Raw genomic sequence first — 21,806 nt, 5'->3', positions numbered from 1 at the left:
CTACATAAATGGAAAAACATACCATGCTCATGGATAGGTAGACTCAACATTGTGAAAATGACAATTCTACCCAAAGCAATCTACAAATACAATGTAATTCCAATCCAAATACCAACAACATTCTTCAAAGAGATGGAAAAACTAATCATTAACTTTATATGGAAAGGGAAGAGGCCCCGGATAAGTGAAGTACCACTGAAGAAGAAGAATAAAGTAGGAAGACTTGCACTACCTGACCTCAGAATCTACTATACAGCTATGGTAGTCAAAACAGCCTAGCACTGATATAATGACAGATACATTGACCAATGGAACAGAACTGAGAACCCAAATGTAAATCCATCCACCTATAGTCACTTGATTTTCGACAAGGGCCCAAAGTACATCAAATGGGGAAAAATCAGTCTTTTTAACAAATGGTACTGGCAAAACTAGAGATCCATCTGCAAAAAATGAAACAGGACCCATACCTCACACCACACACAAAAACTAATTCAAAATGGATCAAAGACCTAAATATAAAACCAAAAACAATAAAGATCATAGAAGAAAAAATAGGATCGACGCTAGAGGCCCTAATACACGGCATAAATAGGATACAAATCATAACTAACAACACACAAACCCCAGAAGATAAGCTAGATAACTGTGATCTTCTAAAAATTAAACAGTTATGCTCATCAAAAGACTTCACCAAAAGAGTAAAAAGAGAACCTACAGACTGGGAAAAAATTTTTGGCTACAACAAATCAGACAAAGGTCTAATCTCTAAAATCTACAGGAAAATCCAACACCTCTACAACAAAAAGACAAATAATCCAATCAAAAAATGGGAAAGGAAATGAACAGACACTTCTCCAAAGAAGACATTCAAGAAGCTAACAGACACATGAGGAAATGTTTGCGATCACTAGCTATTAGACAAATGCAAACCAAAACCACAATGAGATACCATTTCACCCCAGCATTACTGGCACGAATCAAAAAACAGAAAATAACAAATGCTGGAGAGGCTGTGGGGAGATCGGAACTCTTATGCACTGCTGGTGGGAATGCAAAATGATACAACCATTGTGGAAAGCAATGTGGTGCTTCCTCAGAAAGCAAGAAATAGAAATACCACAGGATCTTCTATCCCACTCCTAGGAATATATCCTAGAGAAATAAAAGTCACCACACGAGTAGACATAAGCACACCCATGTTCACTGCAGCATTGTTCAGAATAGCAAAAAGATGGAAATAACCTAGATGCTCATCAACAGATGAATGGAAAAACAAACTATGGCACATATAAACAACAGAGTACTACGCAACGATAAAGAACAATGACAAATCTGCGAAGCATCTCACAACATGGATGAATCTGGAGGGCACTATGCTGAGTGAAATAAGTCAATCACGAAAGGTAAAATATTGTATGAAACCACTACTATAAAAACTCATGAAAAGGTTTACACACAAAAAGAAACAATCTTTGATGGTTATGAGGGAGGGGAAGGGTGGGGATGGAAAAACACTAAATAGGCAATAGATAAGCAGTAACTTTGGTGAAGGGTAAGACAGTACACAATACTGGGGAAGCCAGCACAACTTGTGCAAGCCAAAGTCATGTAAGCTCCATAGATACATTCAAACTCCCTGAGGGACCGAATTACTGGGCTGAGGGCTGTGGGTACCATGGTTTTGGGAAACATCCAGCTCAACTGGCATAATATAGTTTATAAAGAAAATGTTCTGCATTCTACTTTGGTGAGTGGCATCTGGGGTCTTAAAAGCTTGTGAGTGGCCATCTAAGATACTTCACTGGTCTCACCCCGTCAGGAGCAAGGGAGAATGAAGAAAACTAAAGACACAAGGGAAAGATTAGTCCAAAGGACTAATGGACCACAACTACCACGGCCTCCACCAGACTGAGTCCAGTACAACTAGATGGTGACCAGCTACCACCATCGACTGCTCTGACAGGGATCACAATATAGCGTCCCAGACAGAGCTGGAGAAAAATGTAGAACAAAATTCTAACTCACAAAAAAAGACCAGACTTACTGGCCTGACAGAGACTGAAGAAACGTCAAGAGTATGGCCCCTGGACACCCTTTTAGCTCAGTAAAGTCACTCCTGAGGTTCACCCGTCAGCCAACGATTAGACAGGCCCATAAAACAAAACAAGACTAAATGGGCACACCAGCCCAGGGGCAAGGACTAGAAGGCAGGAGGGGACAAGAAAGCTGGTAATAGGGAACTCAAAGTCGAGAAGGGAGAGGGTTGACATGTCATGGAGTTGGTAACCAATGTCACAAAACAATATGTGTACTAACTGTTTAATGAGAAGCTTGTTTGTTTGTAAACCTTCATTTGAAGTACAATAATTAAGAAAAAACCTTCCAACAAAGATAAGTCAGGACCAGATGGCTTCACTAGTGAATTCTACTGAGCATTTAAAGAATTAGCACCAATTCTTCTCAAACTTTTCCCAGAAAATAGAGGAAGATGGAAAACTGACTAACTCATTTTATGAGACCTACATTACTCCGATGCTAAAGCCAGATAAAGACAGTATAAGAAAACTACAGACCAATAACCCTTATGACATAGATGCAAAAATCCTCAACAAAATTCCAGCAAACTGAATCCAACAACATATTAAAAGGGTTATACAAAACGACCAAATGAAATGTATCACAGGAATGCAAGGTTGGTTCAATGCAAGAAAATCAATCAACGTAATATACCACATTAATAGAATGAAGGAGGAAAAAAACACATGATCACTTCAACTGACGCAGAAAAAGACATTTGACAAATTTCAACACCTTTTCATGATTAAAAACTCAGCAAACTAGGAAGAGAAGGGAAACTCCTCACCATGATCAACGGCATTTATGAAAAAAATACAGCAAATATTATACTCAATGGTGAAAAGACTGAAAGCTTTCCCCCTAAGATCAGGAAAAAGACAAAGATGCTGCTTTCACCATTGCTATTCAACATTGCACTGGAAATCCTAGCCAGAGCAACTAGGAAAGAAAAAAATAAAAGCCATCTAAACCAGAAAAGAAGTGAAACTATCTTTATTTCCAAATGACATGATGCTACATATAGAAAATCATCAAGAATCCACAAGAAAGCTACTGGAGCTAATAAACTAATTCAGCAAAGTTGCAGGGTTCAAGATCAACACACAAAAATGAGTTGTGTTTTTATACCCAAGCAATGAACAATTTGATAAGGAAATTAAGAAAATCATTCCTTTTACAATAGCATCTAAAAGAATAAAATACCCAGGAATAAATTTAACCAGGGAAGTGAAAGACTTGGACAATGAAAACCATAATACACTTTGGAAGGAAATTAAAGACAATCTAAATAAATGGAAGGACATTCCGTGTTCATGGACTGAAAGACTTAATATTGTTAAGATGTCAGTACCAACTGAAGCAATCTAGCGATTCAATGCAATCCCTATCAAAATTCCAACAGCTTTTTGCAGAAATGGAAAAGCCAATCCTCAAATTTATATGGAATTGCAAGGGGCCTGAAAATACCCCAAGCAATCTTCAAAAAGAAGAACAAAGAGGACTCACACTACCCAAAACATACTATAAAGCTACAGTAATTAAAACAATTTAGTACTGGTATAATGATAGACATATAGAACAATGGAACAGAATTGAGAATCTAGAAATAAACCCATATATCTATGGTCAACTGACTTTTGTTAAGGGTACTAGATATATTCAACGGGGAAAGAATAGTCTCTTCAACAAATAGTGCTGGGACAACTAGGTTTCAATATGCAAAAGAATGAAGGTAGGCCCATATCTCACACAAGATATAAAAATTAACTCAGAATGAACGAATGACTTAAATATAAGAGCCAAAATGATAAGACTTAGAAGAAAACGTAGGGGTAAAGCCTGAAGACCTTTCTTTAGGCAATGGATCTTGATAATCGCTAAAAGCACAAACAACAAAAGAAAAAACAGATGAACTGGACTTCACCAAAATTAAAAACTTTTAATTGCATCAAGGGACATTATTAAGAAAGTGAAGAGACAATCTACAGAATGGGAAAGAATATTTGGAAACCATATATCAGATAAGGGTTTAATATCCAAAATGTATATACCAAAAAAGCCTGTTACTATCAAGTTGATTTCGACTCACAGCAACCCTATAGGACAGAGTAGAACCACCCCATAGGGGTTCCAAGGAGCAGTTGGTAGATTCAAACTGCTAACACTTAACCACTGTGCCACCAGCACCCCATAATAAAAAGACTAACAACCCAATTTAAAAAATGGGCAAAAGACATAAATAGACATTTCTCCAAAGAAGATATACAAATGGCTAACAAGTACATGAAAGCATACTCAACATCATTAGTCATTAGCAAAATGCAGACCAAATCCACAATGAGATACCATTTCATACCCACTAGGATGTTTATTATCAAAAACAAGTATTTGCGAAGTTGTGGAGAAATCAGAACACTCGTACATCGCTGGTGGGAATGTAAACTGGTATGGCTGCTGTGGAAAACAGTTTCGTGGTTTCTAAAAAAGTTAAACACAGAAATACCACATGACCCAGAAATTCCATTCCTAGGTATATACCCAAAAGAATCCAAAGCAGCTACTCAAAAAGACAAATGTACATCAATGCACACTGTAACATTTTTCCCAATAGCTAAAATGTGGAATACAACTCAAGTGTCTATTAAAAAATTGTGATATATACACACAATGTAGTATTATTCAGCTATAAAGAAACATGAAGTTCTGATACATGCTACCATGTATGGATGAACCTTGAGAAACATTATGCTAAGTGTAATAAGACAGACACAGAAGAACAAATATTATATAATCTCACTTATAGGAAATATCTGGAATAGGTAAATCTATCAAGACAAAAGAAGACTGGTGGTTACCCGGAGTTGGGGGGAGCAGTAGGTGAGGCAAAAAAATATCATCATAATGTCTACTTAAAATTGGCAAATTGTATTCTATGTGAATTATTCCTCAATACAGATAAACAAAGAAAAAATGCCACATGTTTAAGTGAAGGGGAAAAAAAAGATACATAAATGCAATAACATTACACTGTGTTTTGTCTTATACCCACAGAGGTTAAAGCATTTTAAAAATCCGGTATAAAACACTTGATTGGTTAAACAGTATGCCATTCAGTTGGGTTTTGTTTTGAATCCTAGGAATTAGCACCTTTTTTTTTTTTTTTGGTAAACAGAAAACCTTTATAGTGGCAAGACACTAGTGAAATACTCAGAGATGGTATACTTAGGGAGATGAAATATGGCATTTAGCAAACTCCACCAAAAATTTCAACCCTGTGATTTGGTAATCCTGCTCCTGAGAGCTGGTTCTAAGAAAAAAGAAGGGTCAATTAAATTCACAAAGATGCTCACTATAGTTAAATCTATAATATTCAAAACTGGATATACTCTGAATGTCCAACAATAAGGGAATAACTTAATAAATTACGGAACAACAACAGAAACAGCAAACAGTACTAAAAATAATTAGGATAATTATAGAAAAATAGATGAATATTAATGACGTTATATGAAGAAAACATGATATCCAATGAACACAGATTTTTTTATTCTGAATATGTAAAAAATATTACCCACATGGATAAATAGGCAATATTATATAAAAATGGAAAGTGCTTTTGTGATAGAGTGGTGGGATTAGTGGTGGGCTTTTGTTCTCTAAAATTGTTTAATTCACTAACACTTTCAGGTTTTAAAAAACTTAAAAGGATGTTAAATAAGAACCACATTTGAAATGATAAGATATTTCTCAAGGAAAGGATTTCATGAAAAAGAAATGGAAAATAGAACTGCATTCAGGGCCAGCCTAAAAAAAATACATAAAGTGGATAGAACAGGAGCGTTAGTTGATACAATGTAATTGGAAATGTAATTGGAAACAATGTGTTATTTAGGGTGTAGTGGAGTCAAGGAGGGAAAGTAAAGGGCCAGCAGAAGATTGCCACCATATTGGGTGAATAACTCATGAAATCAACAAAAGAATATGAGGAGAAGAATGAGATGAAAGAAAATTTCTCTCTACAAATTGAGAGAACAGACAATGATAACAGAATTTATAATAAACAGGCAAAATAAAAAGCAGAAAGATTAATCAAACTGAGTAATAAATAACAGCCCACTGTTTGGTTAACGGAGAAGAAGAAACAGATTAAGAGATAACAAAAAAGCCACTTACAAAACCACAATGAGATATCACTTCACTCCCACTAGAATGGCTATGATCAAAAATGAATAAATAAATCAACTAACAGGTGTTGGCAAGGATGAGGAGAAATTGGAGCCCTCATTCATTTCTGGTAGGAATGCAAAATGGTGCAGTCACTGTGGAAAACAGTTTGGTGGTTCCTCAAAAAGTTAAACACAGAACTACTATATAACCCAGCAATCTCAATCGTACGTATACATTCAAAAGAACTGAAAGCAGGAACACAAACAGAAACTTGTACACCAATGTTCATTGCAGCACTATTCACAATAGCCAAAAGGTGGAAACAACCTAAATGTTCATAAACAGATGAATTGATAAACAAAATGTGGTACATAATATAATGGAATACTGTTGCTGTTAGTTGTCATTCCGTCAGCTCCTACTCATGTATAAGAGAACAAAATGTTGCCTGGTCCTCTGCCATCTTCATATATTCACATATAATATTCAAAGGAATATTTACTCAGTCATAAAGAAAAATGAAGTCCTGATACATGCTACAACATGAATTAATCATGAAAACATGCTGAGTGAAATAAGTCAGTCACAAAGGGCAAATAATATATATCCAACTTACATGAAATAGGCAAATAATCAGAGACCAAAGTTTATTAGGGAATACCAAGGGGTAGGAGGGAGGGAAAAGGGCAAGTCATTCTTTAGATGGGGGAGGCCCTGGGTGGTATAAACAGTTAATGTGCTTGGCTGTTAACCAAATGGTTGGTGGTATGAGTCTACCCAGAGGCACCTCAAAAGAAAGGCCTGGTGATCTACTTCCAAAAACTCAGCCATTGAAAATCCTGTGGAGCACAGTTCTACCCTGACGCACATAGGGTTGCCATGAGTTGGAGTCAACTCAACAGCAGCTGTGTTTTTATCGTTTAGGGGCACTGAGTTTCTGTTAATAGTAGTAGAATAATTTAGAAAAGGACAGTGGTGATGGTTGTACAACCTCACAAATATAATCAATGTCACTGAATTGTACGTGTAAAAAATGTTAAACTTGCAAATGTTTTATTATATATGTATTTTACTACAATTTTTAAAAAAGCCATTTACAGCTAGGTTGATAAGTATGCAATCTGGAGGAAAAAATGGGTGGGGGAAGAAATCAAATATGCAGAGGTAGTTATCTAAAATAAACAGTTTCCCTCTATACATATACAAATCATATTTTAACAATCATCTTTTTTGGAATTAGCAGCACCAACCTTAAAACCACGCAGTTAAAAATTATCTTTTCCAAACATTAATAGTGTGCATAATATGCTACCTTTTATCTAAGAAAGAGGAAAAATATAATCTATTGACATATTTACTTACATGTTAAAAAAAAGTAAGAATAAATAAAAGTCTTACTAAAGGAAAAAAAAGGTGGGGGGCGGGTAGCCCTGGTGGCACAGCGGTTAAGAGCTCAGGCTGCTAACCAAAACGTCAACAGTTCAAATCTACCAGCCGCTCCTTGGAAACCCTACGGGGCAGTTTTACTCTCTGTCCTACAGGGTCGCTATGAGTTGCAATCAACTCAATGGCAACGGGTTTGGTTTTGGTTTTTTTATAAGAGAAGGGCACAACACAGTGAAGGATTTGTGCATAAAAGGTAGATTTCTCCGAACACACCTTGTTTTGTAGATTTGACGTTGGAACTATATAAATACTTTACACAATTATAAATTAAGTAAAAAATTTTAAATGGCACGCTCTAAAAAATAAAACAAGATGAAACAAATTAACCTAATTATATATCAAATTAGTGTTTGATCACAGAGAAAATAATTACTTTAAATTGCTTTAATAATTATTAAATTTGACTATATGTCCTTAGTGAGAATACTTTAAGAACCAAAAGAACCACAATAAAATCTTTAACTGTGTTCAGTACTCATATTGTTAGTCATCACATTGGTTTTGTTATTCTGAAACTATCACATATTGCAGGTGAGATCAAATACATAATTTTATCAGTCATAAGAACCAGGATTTTTAGTATAAGAGGGAGAAATGATACAAATAGAAAGCTAAAGGTGTAAAACCCTTAATTCTAAATTGGAATTGGCAATATCATTATAAACTAAGATTATATTTTCTCTTTAAAAAGGAGGTAAGAGACTCTAATTCTGTTCACTGGAAAGATCTAGAAACAATGACCAATCCAGTAGCAATGACCACTCCCACAGGACCCAGACTATGATGTCTAAACACCATTTCCAACTAATAAACTAAGGCTTCTTGAAGAAATGTCTAATTGCCAAGTCTGGAGTAGAAAATATACAAGATAAGTACAGAACATGTTGTCATGACAAACTATTAAAGACTAACATGGTTGTGTCAGAAGAATTTAGGAACCAACTTGAAGAGGCTCCCACTGGAAAGGATGGAACAATCTGAACAGCAAAAAGAATATCTGCAATGCATTGATATAAATCAAAAATCTTAATGATACACAGAATAAAAATCTCATTGGTCACTGAACCAACACATTATCTGGAAACATGGCAATAATAGGGCACTTATATCCTGCTTTTCCTATGTGAACTGTACCTCAGGGAAACCGATGGTATTAAGGGAAAGTTCTTCTTCAAGAATTCCAGCTAATAAATGAAGAAAATAAAAATCCATTTTACAACTACCAATAAAGTAATGGATCTAGGGAAAGAATATCAATAACTTTAAAACCATCTGGCAACACTTGTATCCCCTGAACAATGTTAATATCATAAAAGAGACAACCAGATATTATGTGCTTCCTAACATGCTGCAACAGGAAATACATAATAAACCAGTTGATTCCGACTCATGGAGACCCCATGTGTGTCAGAGTAGAACTGTGCTCCATAGGGATTTTCAACGGCTTATTTTTTGGAAGTAGATCTCCAGGCCTTTCTCCAAGGCACCTCTGTATGGACTTGAACCTCCAACCTTTTTGGTTAGCAGCTGTATTAACCATTTGCACCACCCAGGGACTCCGAAAATACACAATACCCCTTATAAAATGTTCATTCCCCCTACCTCCAAAAATAATCAGATGTGAATCTGATTAAGATTCTAGATTTAACTACCAGTTTTATAAAAATACTTGGAACAGGAGACTTGTTAAACAACACCACAGAGATGAAACCAGCAAAACTCAGACTGTGGAAAACTCTCAGGAAAAATGAGGGGTTTCTTTAACAAATAAATTGCAAGAGTTAAAAGAGATATACATATATTAGTTACTGCAATGTGTGGACCATGTTGGATCCTAATTCAAAAAATCTAATTGCAAAAAAAAATTATGAGACAATTAAGGAAATTTGGACACTAACTGGATATTTTATTATATCAAGAAATTACTGTTAAAAACTTAGGTGTGATAATGGCATTGTCATGATCTTTCTTTTAGAGATATATACTTAAGTATTATAGGTGAAATTATATGATAACTGGGATTTGCTTCAAAACAGTCCAGGGCAGGAGTGTGTGCAGGAAAATAGCAGAAGTGTGTGTGGGGAAATCTCATACAGATGAAAGAAGATTAGCTGTGTGTTGATAACTGGTGAAGCTGGGTAACGGGCACATGCAGTTCATTTTACTACCTTCTCTACTTTTGTATGTTTGAAATTTTCCGTAAGAAAAAAAGATTTTTAATTATCCTTTCGTCTAGATGACCAGCTGAGTCAGGACAGCCATTTTAATTGGTACAATTATAAGAATTCCCATATTCCAAATATTAAGGAGTTTCTTTCCCTTCCTATAGCATGAGCCATTCATCCACAATCCCTCTACTTTCTACCTTTGGAACCACTTTGACACTTACAAACATGGAGTCACCCAACAAGTTACTGCTACTAAGACCCTTCCTCCTCTACCATTAGTCACTCCTACAAGAACAACCAGAGATAGATAGCTTTAAAACAGCCTGTCCCTAGTCTCTAAAAGAAGACACTGAACCACATCTTGTCCTCAAGGTACATAAAAGCTGCTACATAAGCTCTGAAGTCAGAATTACAACTGCAGTCTGTATATTGTCACCTCCAACAACATGTACCTTTTTTTTTAAATGCCTCAATTTCTTAGAATTCATAAGATCTAAATTAAATATCTCTAGAACAGAAACTCAAAATAATTATCATATAGTTTCTTCTAGTATCTACATTCAGAAAAACACTGTGTTTTTGTACAAGTGCTTGCTTTCACTACTAATTCATAAACTACAATATTTTGAAGTCCCAGTCTATGATATAGTCCTAGTCTAAGCTATACTTTATTCAAGTAAAACACAGTGAAAACTAATACCAATACTGTACTATATTGCTTCTATGCTCTCTTTGATAGACTACAAATATGGCTATGAATTCTGTTAATAAATGCTTTCCTCTGATCCCTGTCTTAAGACTTATCAACACTCTACAAAGAAAATTTCTGACAGTATCTTACTTGCCTTTCATACGGGAGGAACACAAAGATATGGAGGAGAGCTAAACTGATTTAAGATGAAACTTAGGTTTCCACATTTCCCTTCTCTGATATTAAGCAGCAATTGTCCTCCAGCTCAGCATTCAGTTCCTGTCTCAGTTAACAACTCCATCACCCACTCATACAGAATTCTAATTCAGGAGTCTGAAGAAGCAGCGAATGGCATGTCCTTGAAACTATCCTCTTTCCTCAATTTCTTACCATTGGGTAACTTACTTTGTAGAGGTTGCATACTTTCTGCTTCTTCTGAAGAAACCATAGCAACGTAATTCAAGTTCCTCATAAAAAAATTTTCAGTATATTAGTCTCATTTCAAATTTGTTGTGACAGGATATAAGCTACATTTTGTGAATGTTAATTTCCTAGGTGATCATGTAGTATGCATTTAAAAAAAATCTTGGGGTAAGCATATTAATGTAAGAAAACTGAGCAACCCACTATCCTGACATTCTCAAATAGGGGGAGTGGGGCTGGTAATCCCTGATATAACAATAGGGACCTTTACACCCAAAGTACAAAAAACACACCCACAGAGTTTTCTTCAAAATTCCCATAAACCAACAGAGACAGAATTAAATGATAAATCACCACTCACCTTGTGCTACCGTTGACATGACCACGGATGGTGTGGAAGATACTACAGCTGTTACCGCAACTGTGTTAGGAATAGGTGATGGTGTAGAACTGCTGCTCCCACTGCTGCTACTACTGACCAGAGAAGACTGTGAAGCAGTTATAACCACTGGTGGCTTCTGGGTTGTGGAAGCAATGACTGACGTTGGTACAAGCTTAGTGACTGCTGCATAGTTATGGGATTTGGAGAGAATGTTGGGCACGAAGGTTGAACTTGGTGATGTCGTCACTATAATAACCTAAGGGAAGAAAAATAAGTTATTTTCATGTACCTACTATACAAGCAGTATATCTATAGACTCACAGTAAATTCACAAAAAGCTTATGCAACATGAAGAAACAATTCAACAGAGAGGAATATACAACTAAAAATACATGAGTTTTCCTTTAGTAGTAATCATCAAAATGTATTTAAAACTAACAATTTTTACCTATCAGATTTATCTTAAAAGATAACATTCAATGCTGTGCAAGATACAGCTAAGTAAGCAATTCAATATACCGTTTAGGGAGTTATAAATTCACACAATCTTTCTAGAAAGCATCTATTGAGCATCTACTATGTGCCAGGCATGGTTCTAGTTGCTGGGAATAGAGCAATGAACAAAACAGACAAAGCTCATACTTTCAAGGAGTTTACATGGGGGGGGGAGGGGTCAATAAACAAAGTACATATATGTCATGTAATGATAAATGAAAGAGAAAATAAAGCAGAGTAACAGAATAGAGGATGGTGGAAGTGGTGTACAATTTTTATAGAGTATTTGAGGAAGACCTCTCTGATAAGGTGACATCTGAACAGAGACCAAAAGTTGGGGTGCGAACCATGTTGCTACCTAGGGGAAGAGTATCTAAGGCACCAAAACCAAAACTCACTGCTGTCAAACTGATTCCAACTCATAGCAACCCAAGAGGACAGAGTAAAGCTGCCCCATAGGGTTTCAAAGACTGTAAATCTTTACAGAAGCAGAGTGCCACATCTTTCTCCCATTGAACGGCTGGTAGGTTCAAACCACTGACCTTTCAGTTAGCAGCTGAGCAACTGCGCACCAGGGCCTCTTACCTAAGGCACAAACCAAAACCAAACCCACTGCTGTCAAGCCGATTCTGACTCATAGTGACCCTACAGAACAGAGGAGAACTGCTCCCATAGGGTTTCCAAGGAGCAGCTGGTGGATTCCAACTGCTGACCTTTTGGTTAGCAACCAAGCTCTTAACCACTGTGCCACCAGGGCTCCAGGGTGAAAAGTACCAAACCAAAAATCAAACCTGCTGCCGTGGAGTCGATTCCGACTCATAGCGACCCTATAGGACAGGGTAAAACTGCCCCACAGGGTTTCCGAGGAGCGCCTGGTGGATTCGAACTGCCAACCTTTTGGTTAGCAGCCATAGCTCTTAACCACTATGCCACCAGGGTTTCCAAGTAGAGGGTAGTAGGAGACAAATTCAGAGAAGTAACGGAGGACTAAATCATGTAAGATCATGTTGCTAGTATATACCTATTATGGATTGAACTGTGTCCCCCAAAAGTATGTGTCTTAAATCTTAATCTCTATGCCTGTGGTTATAATCTCATTTGGGAATGAGTCTTCTGTTATGTCGATGAGGCAGGATTAGTGTAGGAAGTGTCTTGAGTTAATCTCTTACAAGAGATAAAAGGAGCAGATTAGGCGAGGAGAGATGGGGGAAGATTGATGCCAAACCACAAGGAGATCTCCAAGGAACCAAGAAACAAGTTGAAGAGACAAGGATCTCTCCACAGAGCCAACGGAGAGAAAACCTTCCCCCTAGAGCCAGCACCCTGAATTTGGACTTCTAGCCTCCTAAACTGTGAGAAATTTCTGTTAAAGCCACTCACTTGTGGTATTTCTGTTATAGCAGCACTAGATAACTAAGACAATATCCTTGATACAATGTGATGAAAATAGTACTTTTTCTCTGTGGTCTTCCTCCCCCAAATCTATAATCCCAGTCTAATCATGACAAAAAAATCAGACAAATTCCAATAGAGGGGAATCCTACAAAATACTTGACCAGTGCTCCTCAAAACTGTCAAGATCATCAAAAGCAAGGAAAGTCTAAAAAACTTTCACAGCCAAGAGGAGCCTGAGGAGATATGACAAGTAAATGTAATGCGGTATCCCAGATGGGATCCTGGAACAGAAAAAGACAACAGGCAAAAACTAGGAAATCCAAATAAACTATGGACTTTAGTTAATAATAATGTGTCTATATTGATTCATTAATTGTAACAAATGTACCAAACGAATGAACGATGTTAAGAATAAGGGAAACTGGGTATGGGATATATGGGATCTCTCTGTACTATCTTCTCAATTTTTCTGTAAATCTAAAATTATTCTAAAACATAAAGTCTACTTTTGTAAAAACACTAGGTAAAAGTAGAGTAGGGCAGTAAAGGAAGAAACAGGAAGATGAATTAGGAGGCTTCTGTGATAAATCAGGCAGAGATGACAGTGACAAAGTATTTGAGGTGGAAGTAGTGAAAAGCGAACAGATTCTGAATATATTTTAAAGGTAAAACCAACAAGATTTACTCATAGGTTGATACGGACAACAGCAAAAAGGTAGGCAGAAAAGCAACTTCAAGATTTAGCCAGTAAGGTTAGAAAATTACAGGTAGTCCCCAACTTATGATGGGGTTCCACCCCAACGACTCTATCATAAGTCGGCTCTGATGTAAGTCGAATAACTCATTTTTTTTTAGTTTTCATTATTATTGCCTTTTATTCTTAGTATCTTTATAAGTCTCATCTTTATTTGTCTTTGGGAATTGGAAACATTACACATAAACTTACAGATATATTTTAATATATACATACATAAAAATATACAAATCATAAAAATTTATTCCAACGATGAAGGAGAGTTGGATGATGTTGGCATTTTGTCAGCTGCTGTAATAACTCCACTTGTGGAAGGTTCTGGATCATCTCTGGGAATGGGGATGGCGTTTCTAGTCAGAAAACTAGTAAGAGTTGTCTGTATGGTCCTTTTCTTTTTTTCTTCACACATTTCGCAGTAATATCTCTATGCTGCCCGTATCTACCTATTGACTTTAACAAAGCAATCAGCGTTTGGGTCCATGTTTTCAAGCAACTGAATCCCCTGGTGTAGTTTAGAAAAACTCCAGCTAATCCTTTCACTGTAAGATTTGTTGACAACTTCTCTCCTTCCTCTTTCTCATTATTTCTTTCTTCTTTAGCATTTTTTCCTCTTCAAAATCCAGTAAGTCCTGATCTGTCAATTCTCCTTCTTCATGACCTAAGAGCTGTTCCACATTGGCAATATCAAGTTCTAAATTCAGTATTCTTGCCATATGGATGTTTTTTCCACTGATGTCTTCCATCATATTCACCTGATCAAATGCTTAGAGAGGGTTCACATAACTCAGCAATTTTTTCATATCCCCAGCATACGTTTTCCTGTACCTCCCTCCCAGGAAGATGCAATGTTCCAGACACACTGACGGTGTTTTAAGTGCGGTCTGTCGTAACTTGAATACGTCCTAAGTCAGTAACTACCTGTATATGATTTAGACAAGAACATTCTAGACAGAGGGAAGAGCACAGAGCAAAGGACCTAGGGTTGTCATAGCCTGATGTTTTGAAAAACAGAAAGTCAGTGTGGCAGAAGCATGTAGGGCAAGAAAAAGCAGGCAAGAGACAGATCAAATCTGTAAGCCAGGGTAAAGAATTTTGATTTTATACTAAGTGTAATGGGAAGCCATGGAAGGATTTTAAGGAGGGAAACAACAAATTTTGATTTATATTTTAAAAGATCACTCTAGCTGCAATGTGGTGACAGTAGAAGTAGTGAGACCAGTTAAGAAGCTATCACAGTGGAGCAGGCAAAAAATGATAGAGGCTGTTGGGACTGGTGTGTTAGTTGTAGAAATAAAGACAAGTAATGTTTCAGATTATTCTGAGAGGTAAACTTGTTGATGGATGGAAATGGCAGGGTTAAGGAAAAGAACAGAATCAAGAATAGCTCCTAGAACTAAAATGCATTAGCTTATTTAAATCTCCCAAAAATTTCCTGATGCAGATACTATTATCATCCCCGTTTTACAGCTGAGAACACAAAAATCATTTATAAACCTGTAGCCTCAGAGTTTTATTTTGGGGTGAGCAAAATGGTGGTCATGGTGGTGGTGGTATGTGCCATCGAGTTGATATCGACTCGTAGTGACTCTATAATGGTGGTGTAGTGATACCCAAAACAGAGAACAGTGTCTGTTTTTTTGTACTTACCTAGGACAGAAAAATTGTTTTGAGAAATCAGAAGAATTTAAGAGAGAAATTATTTTTTATTTTTGTATCAGTACTAAAAAAGGCCTGAAATTAAATCAGTCAACATTTACTGACTATGTCTGTATTCAGTGCCTACATCTCACAGAAGCTTTGACTATATCATTGTTATTATATATTTTCAGTATTACAGGGAATTACAAGATATAAGTACATGTCCATTACTTTAAGGAATTTGTTAACTGGGGAGTCAAGAAAGATACTAAGGCTTCACCAACAAACACCTATATACAGATGACCAATATACTTCTATAAAGACTTGATCAGCAAACATCTAATAGAATTATTAGAAAAACAACAACCAATCATCATAAAAACTGAGAAGAGGAAAACCAATAGGATAAAAAGACCACAGGCTTAAGAGTCAAATGAATCTGAGCTTAGATCCTGCCTCTGCCACTTAAAATGGCAGCCCCTGGACACATTAAAATCTCTAGACTTCCATTTTCATTTATAAAATGGGGATAATAAGTCCTACCTTGCAAAGTCATTGCAAGGATTAAATGAGAATAATGACATCAAGCATCTAACATAGTGCTAGGCACATAGCAGGTGGTCAATACTTACAGTCGACAAATGGTACTATTAGTAGCTTATTATTACTTAATAAATGTTAAAGAGACATGGATAAAGGGGTTATAGACAAAATCTGGAAATGAATTTCAATGTCCTCTATTTTTGTTTCATTAAAAACATTTTATATATCTTTTTTTCCAAATTCTGATACCCGTGGGAATCCAAAGAACACATAGCTACTACCATAGCCAAAACAATTAGAATAGTAATGGCAATTAGGTTTTCTTTTTGCCAATTCTGAACTAACAGTAGTAGCTTCCTGGAGCATAGTGTTTATAAGGAATCTACAGCATACATAGGGATTTACCTAGGCTTGGCAGGAATGTATGCCATAGTTAATTAATAATGACTGTCATGAGCAAGAGAACAGGAAGTGTTCACAATGCATCAAATATTTGGAATTTCAGAACTAGAACATGCATGTAGTCTTTTGGCATTAAGACAACAAACTTTCAGCAAAATAAATCTAGAGTCCTCTTAAGAACAGGTTTTAGGTTACAGATACAAATGATAAAACATGATTTGAGATTTTAGTCTGCAACATGATTTTTGATCTGAAAAGGGATTGTCCAAAATTAGAGATTCACCTTGGAAAAAACCTACTTGCACTTCAAAGTTACTTATTACAACAGGGAAAATAAAGGGATTTTGAAACCAAGTGAACCAAACAGTGTTTATTGAGGCCATAATTCAAATTACTGACCTTCTAGCACTCACAAAAACTCCTTAAGAGTGCTGAGACTTGCACCCTAAGGACAAAATAAAAAATATCAATCAAGCATATGAAAGCATAAAGCTATAGTCTGTTGCTCTGCTACAGAAAAAAATTTATATAAGTGCTGTACCAATGTAATATTTAAAATTAAGGTACCACATTAACATAGGTGGAAATTTGTCTACACTGAAAATATATGACCTACCTGAATGTGAATAAGGTCCACAAATTCATAAATAATTATACTTAATGTAAAAGTCACTTTATCTAAAATAATTCCTAAGTTGACTTACATGGGATTTGTGAGAAATACAAGGTGAATGAAGTAATGGCAACAGCCTTGGGGAGATTTCAAAAAATCCAATTACCCAGCAAAAGAACAAAAACCAAAGAATATTTATTAGTCCTACTCACACTCAGCTTATCCACGTAATAACAAAACTGATGGCACTGGGTACATATAGAGTGAAAGAGTAGATTTTTGCATTTGGAACATAGTAGATGCTCAATAAATATTTGTGCAATGAATGAGTCCTATTTTTAATTTGTTTCAAATGTTTATTTTTTTAAACACAGTAGGACAAATCTAAGGTTCTGAGCCTGAAATCTCACAGTAAGCTTCACACATGACTTTGGAGATAAATATGCCCTCTTATAAGCATCACAACTCTGACAATCTAAACTATATATCCACTCTCAATTGAGAATTCAGAAGAAAAAATAAAGATATGATAAAGTCAGTGAGTCAAAAAAAGAAAGTTCACATATTTCACTAACAGGTGAACCCCCCAATCTATTACAAGTTTTTTTAAATAAAAGTCTCCCAAAGAAGATCGGAAAGTTAACTACGTTGTATGACATTTACTGAGCATTCATTATACGTATTAAGTATTTTCCATGAATCATCTCATTTAATTCTCCCAATAACTCTAGGAAGTAAGTACTGTTATTTATCTCTGTATTATAGGAAAACCGAGGCTCAAGAGAGGTAGCAGAGTCAGGACTGGAACCAGATCTATTTATTCATTCAGTCAACAAATATTTATCAGCACCTACTATATGCCAGGCACTATTCTAAACAATAAGGAACACAGCAATGAATAAGACAAAGTCCCTACCCTCAGCAGCTTATGGAAACAGGAACAGAAATATGGAAGAAATAGAAAACAAACAAATATGTAATATAATGCCAATTAGTTATAATGAATAAAAATAAAAGAGTAAGGGAATAGAAACAGGAATGCATGGGAGATGTGAGCTCTTTTAGCTATAGTTTGCTACACTATTTCTCAAATACCAAATTAAAAGAGTAGGTGAGGAGGGTGGGGGGACAGAAAAATTGCTAATAAAATCCGGCAAGGAAGGCAGTAAAAAAATTATAAGCGGACATAAAAATTCACAGTGTATATCAGGCTAATGCCATCTGATATGTGGCTGGCCCAGAAAGCAGTAACTATATTATTATACAAAAAATGATATTCAGAGATTGCCTTAGAGTTATCAAGTAAAATTATAAAAATTATGTTCATCTAAGAAGTCATCAAAAAAGTTAATTTCTATATATTAAGGGGTAAGCTTCAATTAACTGATATACTCACTTAATTGGAACAGCTCATTCTCAACAACATACATTAATAAAATACTGCTTTTCATAAAATACCTGCGACGAAAGGGAGCTAACATTTTTTGCTGCATTTTAAATGCCCAACCTCATTTAATCCTTACAATAACTTTATAAGATTGCCATTATTCACATCTCACAGATGAGTAAACAGATTTAGAAAGAGTAATTTACCTCAGGTCATACTGGAAGAGGCAGAGTCCAAATCCACACCTCTTTGACTATGAAAATTCTTACTTGATTTTAACACTTTATCATATTGCCTCATCCTAAGACTCAAAATTACATTCCACAAAGCACCTCATTATTATTTCTAGTTATTAAAAAAAATAATGATAATCTTTTTTATATAGTGTAGTGGTATCTTTCCAGGAAACTAAAGGAAGTTCTTTTAAGTGAAAGTTATGGTGAGACTGAAGACTCAAAGGTGGGAAAGACCATGCACTAAACAGAAGAATCTACCTCCATTCCTTCCTTAAAATCCCTCTAATACAGTATGAAGGGCATTTTTAAAGGGGAGAAAGGCACAAACACCTGTAAGGTCAAAACAGAAAGGAGATAACAGCTATAAAGTTTTGGTAGATGGAAAACAGACAAGTAGTAACTGATCTAGCATACCCAAGAAAGTAGAAACCTAAGGCAGTAAATGGAAGAACAAATAAATAAGACAACCTGCATCAGAGAAGCAGAAAAAGACTCAAAATTTGAGGGCACCAAATACTCCACAGACGGGGTTAAAAGTGGGGCTGTTGTTGTTGTTGTGTGCCATACAGTTGATTCTGATGGGAAAATTAGTTGCAAATATGCTTAAGAAGCATTTAGATACCCAGTTCTCCTCCACCTTAAAGGAAAACTAGGAATTTACTCTCCTGAGTGAAAGACTGAATCCAAGGGAATCTGATAACATCAGGCACAGCTAAGAGGCAGAAGGACAGGTTCTATATTGAAAACAGAGAGGTTAAGTAAAGCCCAATACTGAATGGTGAGATCATCCAGCCCGCTTCCTCCATTTACTCCTAAAACACTGGCAGCTAGGCTTGCAGGACTCTGAGGAGATATTTGACTAGCCAAAGAAAATGCCCTCAAAGACACTGACAACTGGCGGCGGGGGGGCGGGGGGGCAGCAAAGTGGCAGTGGGTGTTCCCGGCAAAATGGCAAAGCTAGATCAATATTGCTAAAATGAAATTCACAAGTCAAATGTGCTACCCATGCACATAGTTTTCTATTCACTTTTTAGTGTCCACTCTTACATATAAGCCAACAGACATTTAAGGAAACTCTAAAATAAAAGATAGGGATCAAAACAAATAGACAAAAGGAACTTACGGGTAAAATAGAGAACATGGAAGAAGAAAACATCAAAAAAGATCACCATGAATATCATCAGAGACAATAGAATATAACATAGTAATTCTATGAAACAGCAGCAGGGCTTTGAACCAGAACGGAACTTAAAAACAAAAAACTTGAAATTTCCACCAGAGTGAAACTGAAACTTGAACCTAAAAAAAGTGTTTTTCTGAACTTGAACCAAAACAGAAAACCGTTATTTTTTTCACTCCAGAGCAATACTGAAAGTGTAACAAAGGAAAGCAATTCAGGAAATACTCTCATTTCAAATGATGATGTTAAAGACATGGAATTATTTCTCAAAATGAAAGAAAAAAATGTTGAGATCAAATGACTGTACAGTTAATATTGACTACGTATTAACAAGCTTTGATGCAATATAAAGAGCAAATTTGGTTAACAAAAAAGTATACACACAGAAAGAAACAACCTTTGATGGTTACGAGCAAGGGGGGGTGGGGAGGGGAAATCACTAACTAGATAGTAAACAAGTGTGAAGTTTGGTGAAGGGAAAGGCAATACACAATATAGGGGAAGTCAGCACAACTTGACCGAGGCAAAGGACGACACTTAGAGAAACACAAGGGGGGGGGATAAAAAAAAGAAGCAACCACAGTCAATACTATAGCATATACAACCCTACAACAACAGTAAAAACAAACAATAACTTACAAGCAGATACACAGTTAAATACGTATGCTAAATAGGGGTAGGATGGCATAGAGGAGTATACCCATGTACATATGTAGGTTAGGTTGTGGATATTTTTACATATATATCTCTATGTACAGCACGTATATTCATATATATAATAGAGCACAAATGGGGCAGTCATAGAAGCTTCATAGATACATCCAAACATCTTGAGGGCCCAAGTTACTGGGGCTGAGGGCTGGGTACGTGGTCTTGGCGGACAACCAGGTCAATTGGTATAACATAGTTCATAAAGAAAATGTTCTATATCCTACTTTGGTTAGTAGCACCTGGGGTCTTAAAAGCTTGCAAGCAGCTATCTAAGATACATCTATTGGTCCCATTACATCTGGAGCAAAGGAGAGTGAAGAAAACCAAAGATACAAGGAAAATACTAGTTCAATGGACTAATGGACCACATGAACCACAGCCTACACTAGCCTGAGCCCAGAAGAACTAGATGGTGCCTGGCTATCGCCACCGACAGCTCTGACAGAGATCACGATAGAGGGACCCAGACAGAGCAGGAGAAAAATGTAGAACAAAATTCAAATTCACAAAATAGACCAAACTTACTGGTCTGACAGAGACTGGAGGAACCCCTGAGACTATGGCCCCTGGACACCCTGCTAATTCAGAACTGAAGCCACTCTCGAAGTTCACCTTTCAGTCAAAGATTAGACATACCTATAAAACAAATAGTAACACTCATGAAGAATGTGCTTCTTAGATCAATCAAGTATATGAGACCAAACGGGCAACACTGGCCCAAAAGCAGACGAGAAGGCAGGAAGGGACAAGAAAATGAACAGAAAAGCGGAATCCAGGGTGAAAAGGAGGAGAGTGCTGACAGGTTGCAGGGACTGTAACCAATGTCATGAAACAATTTGTGTATAAATTTTTGAATGAGAAACTAATTTGCTCTGTAAACTTTCACCTAAAACACAATAAAATTTTTAAAAAGTTACTAAAAATTTAAAGTATGATATAGGGGGAGTCCGGCAAGATGGCGCTCGAGGCAGAAGCACCACGCTGTCCCTCCACAGCAAAGATCCGAAAAACTAAGCCAAACAGAGAATCAACAATCCTGAAACCCTAGAACATCAAATGAAGAGATAAAGAAATCAGCCAAACACCAAACGGAGT

The 21,806-nt window shown here is 36.4% G+C and overlaps 1 protein-coding gene across 7 annotated transcripts in view; it reads right to left on the bottom strand.

Moving 5' to 3' along the window:
- Positions 1-21,806, bottom strand: part of EMSY (EMSY transcriptional repressor, BRCA2 interacting) — a 103,700-nt gene that overhangs the window by 42,799 nt on the left and 39,095 nt on the right. For all 7 annotated transcript variants that reach the window (XM_004381982.3, XM_023736576.1, XM_023736577.1 and 4 more), the window contains one exon: positions 11,336-11,612. In XM_004381982.3, the coding sequence (XP_004382039.1) occupies positions 11,336-11,612 (277 nt within the window). The remainder of the gene's footprint in view (positions 1-11,335; positions 11,613-21,806) is intronic.

This window comes from Trichechus manatus, unplaced genomic scaffold (assembly GCF_000243295.1).
Source record: "Trichechus manatus latirostris isolate Lorelei unplaced genomic scaffold, TriManLat1.0 scaffold00088, whole genome shotgun sequence".
In the NCBI taxonomy this organism is placed as follows: Eukaryota; Metazoa; Chordata; class Mammalia; order Sirenia; family Trichechidae; genus Trichechus; species Trichechus manatus.
Note: the sequence above shows the minus strand (reverse complement) of the source record. Positions and strands in the feature narration are given on the sequence as shown.